Raw genomic sequence first — 12,493 nt, forward strand, 5'->3', positions numbered from 1 at the left:
AAGTTACAGTCTTGTCCCATCGCTGCAACTCCCGTACGGACTCGGGAGAGGCGAAGGTTGAGAGCCATGCGTCCTCCGAAACACGACCCTGCCAAGCCGCACTGCTTCTTGACACACTGCTCACTTAACCCGGAAACCAGCCGCATCAATTTGTTGGCGGAAACACTGTACAGCTGGAGACAGAAGTCAGTGTGCATGCGCCTGGCCGCCACAAGGAGTCGCTAGAGCGCGATGGGACAAGAACATCCCAGCCGGCCAAACCCTCCTCTAACCCGGACGACGCTGGGCCAAATGGGTCTCCCGGTCGCGGCCGGCTGTGACACAGCCTGGGATCAAATCCGGATCTGTAGTGACGCCTCTAGCACTGTGATGCAGTGCCTTAGACCGCTGCGCCACTCGGGAGCCCCGGTGAGAGGTTTTCTAATGTGAATGTTGTGAACAGAGTGCCCCATGGTGGCGGTGGGGTTATGGTATGGGCAGGCATAAGCTACGGACAACGAACACAGTTGCATTTTATCGTTGGCAATTTGAATGCACAAAGATACCGTGACGAGATCCTGAAGCCCATTGTCGTGCCATTCATCTGCCGCCATCACCTCATGTTTCAGCATGATAATGCAGGCCCCCATGTCGCAAGGATCTGTACACAACTCCTGGAAGCTGAAAATGTCCCAGTTCTTTCATGGCATGCATACTCAGATATGTCACCCATTAAGCATGTTTGGGATGCTCTGGATCGACATGTACAACAGCGCATAGCCGTGGGAAGTACGGGTGCTGAGGGTGATGCAGTACCAGTCAAAAGTTTGGACACTCCTACTCATTTAAGGGTTTTCCTTTATTTTTACTGTTTTCTACATTGTAGAATAATAGTGAAGACATCAAAACAATGGAATAACACATATGTAATCATGTATTAACCAAAAAGTGTTAATAAAACAAAAGATTTTAAGAATCTATGTAGCCACCCTTTTTCTTGATGACAACTTTGCACACTCTTGGCATTCTCTCAACCAGCTTCATGAAGAACCAAAGTAGTTCACTAAGGCCTTTACTGGTCCTGTATTAGCGGACTGATACTGTAGACATCTGTAGCGTGTGCCAAAGAATTCTCAGCCCCCACATCCCCAAAATTCTTCCTGCGGCTATGCGGCAGCGTTTTCCAGTTCCCGCCAATATCCAGCCATTGAAAAGGAGTCGGACAATATTCCACAGGCCACGATCAACAGCCTGATCAACTCTACGCGAAGGAGCTGTGACACGCTGCATGAAGCAAAATGGTGGTCACACCAGATGCTGACTGGTTTTCTGATCCACTGCCCTACATTTAAGGTATCTGTGACGAGTCATGTGAAATCCATAGATTAGGGCCTAATGAATTGATTTAAATTGACTGATTCTTATATGAACTGTTACTCAAAATCTTTGAAATTATTGCATGTTGTGTTTAAATTTGTTTAGTGTAGTTTGTTCTTACTGATACATTTTAAAGCAATGAGGCTGGTGCAACAGATCAGAACGTTTAGCAAAATAATTTTGATAAACTATTTCTTCACATTATAAGTGCAGTAATGCACACACGGGAGTAGGCTACGCCGTGTGTGCATTGTTCCAAAATGCAATTAGCGGGAACACACTGTTCTTGAAAGCACACTGCATATGCCAGTGGTTTCCTGTGACAGAGATGAAAATATACATGTTAGAATTTTAGAAAGAGAGGAGATCTAAAGATGCAACAACTAGCATGGTTTGCTAATATGATTAGGATTGTCTCTTTGGCTGCTGGACAATGAAAGGTTGATTTGAAAACCAATAGAACTTGATAGGAAGGCTAGTTTAATAATTCCCTTAACATTTCTGTGGTCTGATTTTAGCTAGTGTACATTAACATGGCCAGTGCGTGTTGCGCACTGGCCAGTGGCCATAAAATGACATAACCTCCAGGTTTTATCCAATGAAGTTTATGGTTTAATAGTTTCAAAAATGTTGACTGCCTCTGCTCAGATTGCAGGGTGGGTGATGTGTGCAACACGCACTGGCCAGTGGCCTCTCTCTCCACTTGTGAACTAACCATGTCTCGCATGTCAGAATCAAGCCTTTAAATGTTAATAATCCTGCATTATATTTGTCAAACATTACTGCAGTTTAGCCTTTATGTAATTAAAAGCCTGAAAGTGTGGCTACATTTCCTGGCACCTCCCTCATATCAGCATCGGTGTGGACATCACCTAGGCTACACTTACATTTTTTGTACAGCTAACTGCCAAAATAAAGGAAACACCAACAAAGTGCCTTGGCATAGATTCTACAATTGTTTGGAAAGCTTTTTATACATGACCCTTAGCATAACTGCTTAATTAACTCAGGAACCACACCTGCTTTCAATATATATTTTGTATCCCTCATTTCCTCAAGTTTTCCTTTATTTTGTCAGTTACCTGTACATTTATGCAAAATAGATTTGAATGTTATTCTAATTGGCCTTTTTAGAGGCACATGTGTGGGAATTTCTGGCTCCGTTGACAGCCCTGTTTATTTATTTATTTCAGTAGTACTCTTATTAGCCTTTTAAATGACTGAATGACCTCGGATCTAGAGTAGACATGTTGGCAAATCAAAACTAAAATAAACAAAGTATTTTAATTTGGGATGTTCATTTTCAGTTTGGGATGGTTGAAATTGCACTTCGGGACGGTGATGAAATAAGTTATTCTCAAGCCCTGGGTATCTATATCCACGAGTGATCCAGTGTATACATGTTTTGAATGTTGAAAACGAGTAAAGGTTTATGAAGATTTCATAAATGTATTGCTATGTTGTGTAACTAACAAACTAATGGTTATGAGATACTAAAAATAGTTTTATACCAAGTGATTTAATGCTAGGTTGGCTATTTTAGCGAGACTAACATTAGCTAGCTAGCACTGTATCTGGATCTTCCCCTTTTCAACTGCAGTTTCAGATGAACAGCACTCAGTGAGTCAGTGTTTGCCTTTGTGAAAAAGTAGCTAGTAGAGATGTCAATGCCAAAGAGGAGAAAAGTGTAGGCCATAAGATTTTGGGGGGGGGAGTGCAGAGGACTAAGTAAGTAAATGAATGGCTACATAGCTAGCTAGCTACATGGAATAATGTATAATAGACTGGTACTATGTAGTCAGCTAGCCAGCTAAATTGCCAGACAGTAAATAAATAATTTTGCTAATAAAAGCAGAACTTAATTCATGTTAATAAACTAACCCCATCATTGTTAAGGCCAGACATTTGTGTCATATGATAATGGTATTTGGTCATATGATTATTGCAGGGTTCAAAGACAGTGGAGAGAGAAGGCCCCGCCCATGTTGAGGCAGGGTAAAAACAAACAGGTCATCATGTGAGAATTTGAGTTAAGGGCACTCAGTTAAATTCCTCATCTCTACAGTTGTTGCCTGCATTCTGATTTCATTTGATTGTCATGGCAGGGGTCAGAGAGAGAGTCAGTAGAGAGAGGGAGCGCACCGCCCATGTTGAGGCACACGGAGAGGATGAGCAGGTCATCAGGTGAGAATTTGGAATTTAAGTTAACACAAATAAAATAAAGGATTTCTACAGATTTTCAGCAGCATTCTCTGCGGAAAATAGAAAAATATTCCTGCAGATTCTGTTTGGGCCTAGATGTAAAGCAGTCTGGTAAAGCATGTTGCACAGCAATTTACATCGCACACAGATTGGAACTATCAGTTGAACTCATCTTCGCTGACTGTAGCCCAAGTGCTATAAAACGTTGCCTGCATTCTGATTTAATTTGGTTCTAATGGAGGTTGAAGCCATGGCTTCGCTCAACAATGACAATGCAGATTGAACCATGTTGCAGTCTGTCATATCCACCAGGGGAAGCTGGATACCATAGATAAGAAAACAGAGTGCCCAAAATGTATTTCTGGCAGTGACAGGCATTAACATGTATTTAGTGCATTTAAATGACGATCTGACCCCTCTCTGTGCCTTCGGAAAGTATTCAGACCTCTAGACCTTCTCTGTAAGCCTTATTCTAAAATTAATTTTATTAAAAAAAGGTCAACTCTGATCTACACACAATACCCCATAATGACACCGAAAACAAGTTTAGAAATTAAAATGTATTACATTTTTACATTTTTTTGTCATTTTAGCAGACGCTCTTATCCAGAGCGTATTACAAATAAAAATCATAAAAATCATCCTGGGATGTTTCTACAACTTGTTAGGAGTCCACCTGTGGTGAATTCAATTAATTGGACATGATTTGGAAAGGAACACACATCTGCCTATATAAAAAAGGTACCACAGTTGACAGTGCATGTCAGAGCAAAAACCAAGCCATGAGGTTGAAGGAATAGTCCGTAGAGCTCCAAGACAGGATTGTGTAGAGGCACAGATCTGGGGAAGGGTACAAAAAAAAAAAACATGTCTGCAGCATTGAAGATCCCCAAGAACACAGTGGCCTCTATTCTTAAATGGAAGACGTTTGGAACCACCAAGACTCTTCCTAGAGCTGGCCGCCCAGCCAAACTGAGCAATCAGGGGAGAAGGACCTTAGTCAGGGAGGTGAAAAAGAACCCGATGGTCACTCTGACAGATCTAGAGTTCCTCTGTGGAGATGGGAGAACCTTCCAGATGGACAACCATCTCTGTAGCCCTCAACCAATCAGGCCTTTATGGTAGAGTGGCTAGACGGAAGCCACTCCACAGTACAAGGCACATGACAGCCCGTTTGGAGTTTACCAAAAGGCACCTAAAGGACTCTCATACCATGAGAAAAAAATATTCTCTGGTCTGATGAAACCAAGATTGAACTCTTTGGCCTGAATGCCAAGCGTCACGTCTGGAGGAAACCTAGCACCATCCCCACAGTGAAGCATGGTGATGGCAGCATCTTGCTGTGGGGATGTATTTCAGCAGCAGGGACTGGGAGACTAGCCAGGATCGAGACAAAGATGAACGGAGCAAAGTACAGAGATCCTTGATGAAAACCTTCCAACAGGACAACGACCCTAAGCACACAGGCAAGGCAACACAGAAGTGGCTTCAGGACAAGTCTCGGAATGTCCTTGAGTGGCCCAGAGCCCGGACTTGAACATCTCTGTAAAGCTGACTTTGATAATAGCTAGTGCCTACGCAGCCGCCTTTCTGCAGACATCTTTTAATCTTAATTCAGACTAGATATTTAGTGTTTGGAAAACTTGGTCACAAATTGAGGAAGATTTTAACATCATTCTGTACACATATTCACATCTGTACTGTTCTTCAACTACATTGCCTTCAGAAAGTATTCATACCCCTTGACTTATTCAACATTGTTGTTACAGCCTGGATTCAAAATAAAAATTTTCCTCAACCATCTACACACAATAACCCATAATGACAAAGTGAAAACATGTTTCTAAAATGTTTTGCTAATTTATTGAAAATGATATACAGAAATATCTAATTTACATAAGTATTCACACCCCTGAGTCAATAGATGTTAGAATCACCTTTGGCAGCGATTACAACTGAGTCTTTCTGGGTAAGTCTAAGAGATTTGCACACCTGGATTGTACAACATTTTCACATTCTTAAAATAGTTATTAAAGCTCTGTCAAGTTGGTTGTTGATAATTGCTAGACAGCTAGTCTTGCCATAGATTTTCAAGCCTATTTTAAGTGAAAAATGTAACTAGGCCACTCAGGAACATTCAACGTCTTATTGGTAAGCAACTCCAGTGTATATTTGGCCTTACACAACGGGTGGGTCTAATCCTGATTGGTTGAAAGCGCATTCCAACCGGTGTTTATTCCACAAGTTACCACCGGCTAAATCTATGATGTTAAAATGCCTATTTACTCTGTTCCATCTGACTGCGCAATCCACTGTCTCATCAGCCCAGGCAGAGAAGTTCTAAACGTAATCTCCACTATAAAAAGCATCTAGACATTCTCACATTTCTTTTCGACTAACATTTAGTTTTCAACAGCGGAGATTTGTATAAACTTTGCTGTAGGTCTCGCCGACATTTGTAACATTGTTTCAATATTCAAATTCGATCTCCAACTGTCCCATAGTAATGAACGTGTAGAGGTCAGGAGTCAGGACGTGACAGTAAGGCAGGCAGCGGTTCTCAGCCTGTCGAAATCATGAATCAGATGGCATAATTTTTATGGATATACAGAAAGAAATGTCAATTGAAAAAAAATGTAAAACAAAGTGCAGCTAGTTTGCAGTCTTTCCAGGTTCCGTTTGAAGTTGTGTTAGCTGTGTTGTTGCCTAGCTCCTCTGAACAGTGTCCTAATGAGAGAGCACAACACCCATGCCAATATAGCTTCCAAACACTGGCTTCTCGGTCATTATCACTTAATTGTGTTTTAGGTTATTGTCCTGCTTAAATGTGAATTTGTCTTCCAGTGTCTGTTGGAAAGCAGACAACCAGGTTTTCCTCTAGGATTTTGCCTGTGCTTAGCGCTATTCCGTTTATGTTTATCAAACTCCCTAGTCCTTGCCGATGACAAGCATACCCATAACATGATGCAGCCACCACGCTTGAGAAAATGAAGAGTGGTACTCAGTGATGTGTTGGATTTGCCCCAAACATAATGCTTTCAATTCAGGAAATAGTTCATTTCTACGTTGTTGATCAATCCTCAGTTGTCATCCATCACAGTCAACAGCCATTAAATGCTGTAAGCACCATTGGCCTCATGGTGAAAACTGAGCAGTTTCCTTCCTTCCAGGTAATGAATAACTTCACCATGCTCAAAGGGATATTCAATGTCTGCTTTATTTTACCCATCTACCAATAGGTGCCTTTCTTTGCGAGGCATTGGAAAACCTCCCTGGTCTTTGTGGTTGAATCTGTGTTTGAAATCCACTACTCGACTAAGGGACCTTTCAGATAATTGTATGTGTGGGGTACAGAGATGAAGTAGTCATTCAAAAATCATGTTAAACACTTATTTAACACAGAGTGAGTACATGTGACTTGTTAAGCAAATCTTTACTCCTGATCTTATTTAGGCTTGCCATAACAAAGGGTTTGAATAAAAATGTCTAAAAACATCATTCCACTTTGACATTATGGGGTATTGTGTGTAGGCCAGTGACACAAAATATAAATGTAATCAATTTTAAATTCAGGCTGTAACTAAATGTGGAAAAAGTTAAGGGGTGTGAAAACTTTCTGAAGGCACTATGTGTTTTTGTAAAATTTTCAGTGGACATTTTTGAAATATAGTTAGTGTATAGAGTTGTATGGTTTGTTTAACTTTGGTGTTTGGTGTTTGTTTGGCATACATTTAACATTCTGTTACCATGGAATTGCCCAGATACAAATGTGACATGTGACCACTGAAGGTATATAAATGTCCTTAACAACATATGAACGTCATATGAACAGGCAATTCATTCTAGCACAAGTAAAACAAGATCAATTATAAGTGACAAATTATTTGCATACACAGTGATTAATTTGGCAATGCTGGGCAGGTTTTCGCTCGTGGACGAGGTCATGCACAACATTTGTTCCTCAAATAGAAACTGGGACATCCATCTGTTCCTTACATAAGACTACTAATCAATTAGCATGCAACCCACTGTCAAAACACTCTACAATATGTTCATGTTGTGGGTAAGTGGTTCAGTGAGGCATGAGGTCTTTCAATTGGGGAATGTTTTACACCTGGAGTAGAACTAGCTGTGCATAGTGCTGTGGGAGCTAGCAGTGTTCTGATGGTAAGGAACCATTCATCATCATGCATTATCAGATAGACTGATCCTTATCAGATTACTCTTAGTGTTGGGTATAGATGTCAGTGTTCTGTCCTGACTTGCAGGTCTTGAGGTACTGTCAGACAGTCTGCGTCCCAAATGGCACCCTATTTCCTACATAGTGCATTGCTTTTGACCACGGACTACGGGCCCTGGTAGAAAGGAGTGCACTACATAGGGAATTGGGTACCACTGATGCACTGTACTGGGGGCCAGGTTAGATTTGACATCTGGATTCCACCTCTGTTATGAGCCTCAAATTCCACCTGGGAACATCTTGCTGGTATCGGATGTTTTATCTCTTCTTCATCCTTGTTTTAAAGCCATAGTCAAACTCAGTTGGTCTCAAGGGAGGCTAAAATTATTTGATGGGTAAATCGCAGCTTGTGACAGTTATTATATATCTATGAAGGCAAATGGGTATCATAACTTTTTAACAGCCATGCCATAAAATAATGATATTTTATGTAATACTACCATATTACTGTAAATCATAGTTGTAGCAATGTATACTTCATCATGTCAGTACCTCTTCTACATATGTGCTGTGTCCAATAACAATTGTTACGTCATTGTGGTCTAATGTGAGGACACTTAACAACTGTAACAGAGTAGCACTATCATTTTTCACTGGTTGAGTCGATTCGTCACTCTATTGAGCATTGACTCTGTTCAAGCCCTTTTGAGGGGTTCTCTAGCTTGGGTGTGTCTACACGCTACAGCAGGGCTCTTTGAAACTGCCTCAGCCGTCTCTTTGTCCCCGGGTCTTTGTCTGGTATTGTTTGGGATTGCTTCCCCGTGTGCTCTAAATTAAAAACATTTATTGGTGCTCCCAACTTAAGGTTAGGAGCACAACATAAAATCTAGGAGCACCAGAACATATGCTCTGGGAATGAGATATAGCATATTGGACCTATATGAATTCTAGCTACTTTTGAAGCGTTATTAGTTTATAGAGCATAACAACGCTGTATAAAAATGTTGATACAAAAACCTGTCATGGAATTTACAAAAGTAATTAATGGAATATTAGGCTTCTACATTGTGTAAAAGTACTACATATTGAGATGTGTTACATTAAATGCTGCATTGTCTCTTTAAGAGCGTCAAGTTGTGAGTGATGACATGCAAGAGATCAGTCATTCATCGCTATGATCATTGGTCTTCTTAAGAAGCTATCCCTTTTCCTTTCTTTCTGTGCCCCCAAATGTTTAGATACAGTATACCGGTAAAGTAACCTGGTTGTTAGCTAGCTAATGAGGTATCATGACTGGATAAGGTTTTAACAAATGCCCCTGATTGGTTTTGTAACGACCCGTGACATGGCTTATGAACAGGGCCTAAAGAATTACCTTTTTGGTCCACCAGCACTCAGATTTGTTCCCCCCGATTTCCCCAGTTTTGGTTTTCAGGTTCTCACTCTCAAAATCCATTTTTTATTGTTATAAAGGACAACGATGCTTAAACCACATCAGGAGACCTTTGAGGTCTGGGGGAAAAAATATATAATTTTATTTGAAGGGTATAGTTGCTCTTTAATTTCAATTGCGCACCTCAAGAGACTGGTGTTTGGCCGGCAGTGTTTCTGTACTGCATGCGCAATAGCAGAGTTTGCAAAACAAAACACCACCCGATTGATACAAATCATCATATCATCCTATAATTCTTCCAGGTAAGCCTACTTTGCAGTTAACATGAATTTGTTTTATGGGAAAGCCTTTAGCTAACCGGCGACACAAAGTGGTAGACACAGGCATTGTATGAATCTGCGCTCGTTTTTTTCTCAAGGGCACTCGGAAACAACTGCACAGTGAAGCCCATCATTACAACAAATATTATCTGGGTGATTTCTTTCCCGGTCGCACTGGTGCTACCAAAATAAAATGTCAGGTCACACAGCAAAATATCTAGGAGCATATGAGATCAAAATGGTTGCACTTTAGAGCACTGGGGGCCTTGTGATTTGCAGAGTGCAGTGACAGATTGGCACACAACCAATTGTAACATGATGTAATTACTCATTTGTATACAGCAGCTACCGCAAGGTGGGGGGCAGGGGCTCTGGGGGCCCCAAACCCCCAAAATATATAAACACATCATAAGCCTTGGAAAAATGTGTAAAATAGCCATGGCAAAACATGGCAATATATGTTGCAGGAAATTAGCTTTAAAACAGGAACATTTCCTCTGACTTATGGCAAAATGTGTAGAATAGCATGAGATTAGCTATAAAACTGCAAAAGTTCTCATGGTAATGTGTAGAATTGCAGGAAATTAGCTTTAAATTCTCTTAGCCTCATTGCAAAACGTGTAGAATAGCATGAGTTAAGCTATAAAAGCTATAAAACTGTACATTTCTCTCTGCCCCATGGCAATATATGTAGAATTGCAGGAAGTTTGCGAAACTGCGGTACGCCACTGTACTTACACACATGGAATAAGGAACATGCAACTCTCTCTCACCTCTCCCTCTCCTGCTCCAGCAGGTTAGTGAAGTCATCACTCTTGTTCATGAAGTCTGTGTGTTTGCGTTTCTCGCTATCCAGCTCATTAACCGTGCGGCGGTGACACTTCTCGGCCAGCAGCAGCTGCTCCAGCATACGCCTGTACGTCTCGCGATGCTTGTCCTCCAGCCGGTCCAACTGATCAACATATTAGAAGGTTTTCAATGACAACCACCATGTTTTCATTCCAAATTGCACCCTATTCCCTATATTGTTAACTATTTTTGACCTGGGCCCATATGATAAAAATTAATTCGCTATTAGGGAATAGAGTACCACTTGGAGCACACACCATGTCTGAGTCATTCAAACACTTATCTATCCAGTATGTTCATTAAAAACATTTACCTTTTTAATCAACGCTGTATAGCGATTTATAGTTAATCTATATATATATATTTTTTTAACTTCTATAGCAACCTGGACTCTGGGGTAAACGTAACATAGCTAGGGTATGGGTTAAGGTTAGGAATTAGGTTAAGGTTAGAGGAAGAGTTAGCTAACATGCTAAGTAGTTGCAAAGTAGCTAAAAAGTAATAAGTAGTTGCTAATTAGCTGAAATTGTCTGTGATGAGATTGCCTTATGTAACTTTCTGTCTTATGTAAGCATACCAAACATAATACAAATTTGAGTGTCCCAGATTTACATTTACTATGTTATGTCTCGTCTATGAGACCAAACTGTCTATAGTGGTACTCACCTCTTGCATGGGCATCTCATAGACGTTGTCCCCAAGCATTGTAGTGTTGGTCAGAATGCTGTCTCTCTGCAGGGCCTGGAGGGGTTTGATGGGGGCAGCTGAGCCGTAATGGGCCTCCAGGGCTTGAGGTCTCGGACGCTCTGACTTCAGCATGTGGATGATATCCTCTCTGGCCTACGGACACAAGGAGCAGGGGGACACTTTAGGTCACCTAAGAACCATTTACACAGGGATAAAGACAATAACATTATTTTTACCTTCTTTATTCTCGATGACAATTGAACCACTTCAAATTGACAGATGTGGCTTTGTTATTGTGAGTAATGACACTTGGAGGTTGCTTTTGTTTTTGAGTTGGGAAATGTGAAGATAGTATCTTCACTAGGACACAATTTCCCCCATTAACTGTTTTAAATGTGTTGTGTGAACTATATTTGTTGAACTGAGCCAAGGTTTATCGTTATTCCATACTTTATCCATGTAAGTGCACTTAATCTATCAACTACATCTCCTTCAGTTTGTTTGGTCAATTGTCTGGTCTAGTTAATTGTATGCAGGTGTGTGGGCCACACCCCTAATTGGTTATTGCCAACACCTGATTGTGTTTCTCCTTTAAAATGGAGGTTGAGAAGAGTTTGGGGAGAGCTTGACAATGTGGTAAGAGGCTAGACAGGATATGTATCTTAAGGGTCAAGTGTTACATCTTTTCGTAGCCTTTTTTGTTGTTGCATGTTCTATATTTTATCCTCTGTGATCTGTTTTTAATAAATATTTATACATTTTTGATAACTTTTCAGTTGTATTTAACTTCTTATGTGTATGGAGTGACGGCCAGCTCTGTCAAAGGAAATTATTGGTAAAAGTTCAGTTTGGCTCACCGACCCTGTTCCTGGAGAGATACCCTTCTGTAGGTTTTCGCTCCAACCCCAGTTGTAACTAACCTGGTTCAGTTTATCAACCAGCTAATTATTACAATCAGGTGCGCTAGATTAGGGTTGCAGCTCTCCAGGAACAGGGTTGGAGAGCCCTGGGTTAGAGAATATACATGCGCAACCATATACAATTATTTTGAAGTATGATCATTGTAATATATGTAAATGACCACAGGGTGGGGTAACTATTGAAAATAAACAGCACATTCATAGTGGTTTTCCTGCACTGTGAGCTCAACTCTCCCCACAGGGGGGTGCTGTTCTCCTTAGCTAGACTCCTGAGTGTCTCCTTTCATACAAATGCAATCCATAACAGGTTTTTTCTCAACCGGCCCCATATGCCCAGGTCGGGGTAGTGCACTATATAGGGAATAGGCTGCCATTTGGGACACAGTTATACATTCCTGCATGAAGATGGACACAAGCCCCTTTATCTCGCTCCTTATAAATGATTAATAGAGTTTAATTATTGTCATACCACTGTACTAGAATATCATTAGCAAGTAATTTAGTATGAACAAGACCATTCTTCTGTTTTCACAAGACCTTTCTTGAGTGTTGATAAGACATTCAGAGCATGTTGGATTTCAACATG

General features: G+C 40.8%; 1 protein-coding gene across 6 annotated transcripts in view; it reads right to left on the minus strand.

Annotated features, from left to right (window-relative positions):
• The window catches only part of LOC106607691 (filamin-A-interacting protein 1), a 46,551-nt gene that overhangs the window by 16,352 nt on the left and 17,706 nt on the right, over nt 1-12,493 (minus strand). For 5 of the 6 annotated variants that reach the window (XM_045720753.2, XM_045720751.2, XM_045720752.2 and 2 more), the window contains exons 3-4: nt 10,967-11,140; nt 10,225-10,403 (exon numbers count right to left, since the gene is read on the minus strand). In XM_045720753.2, coding sequence (XP_045576709.1) covers nt 10,225-10,403; nt 10,967-11,140 — 353 coding nt within the window. Of the gene's footprint in view, nt 1-10,224; nt 10,404-10,966; nt 11,141-11,223; nt 11,446-12,493 lie in introns of those variants that run through there. The other variant, XM_014204911.3, reaches the window with a different exon arrangement.

Source organism: Salmo salar, chromosome 06 (assembly GCF_965601325.2).
Source record: "Salmo salar chromosome 06, fSalSal1, whole genome shotgun sequence".
NCBI lineage: Eukaryota > Metazoa > Chordata > Actinopteri > Salmoniformes > Salmonidae > Salmo > Salmo salar.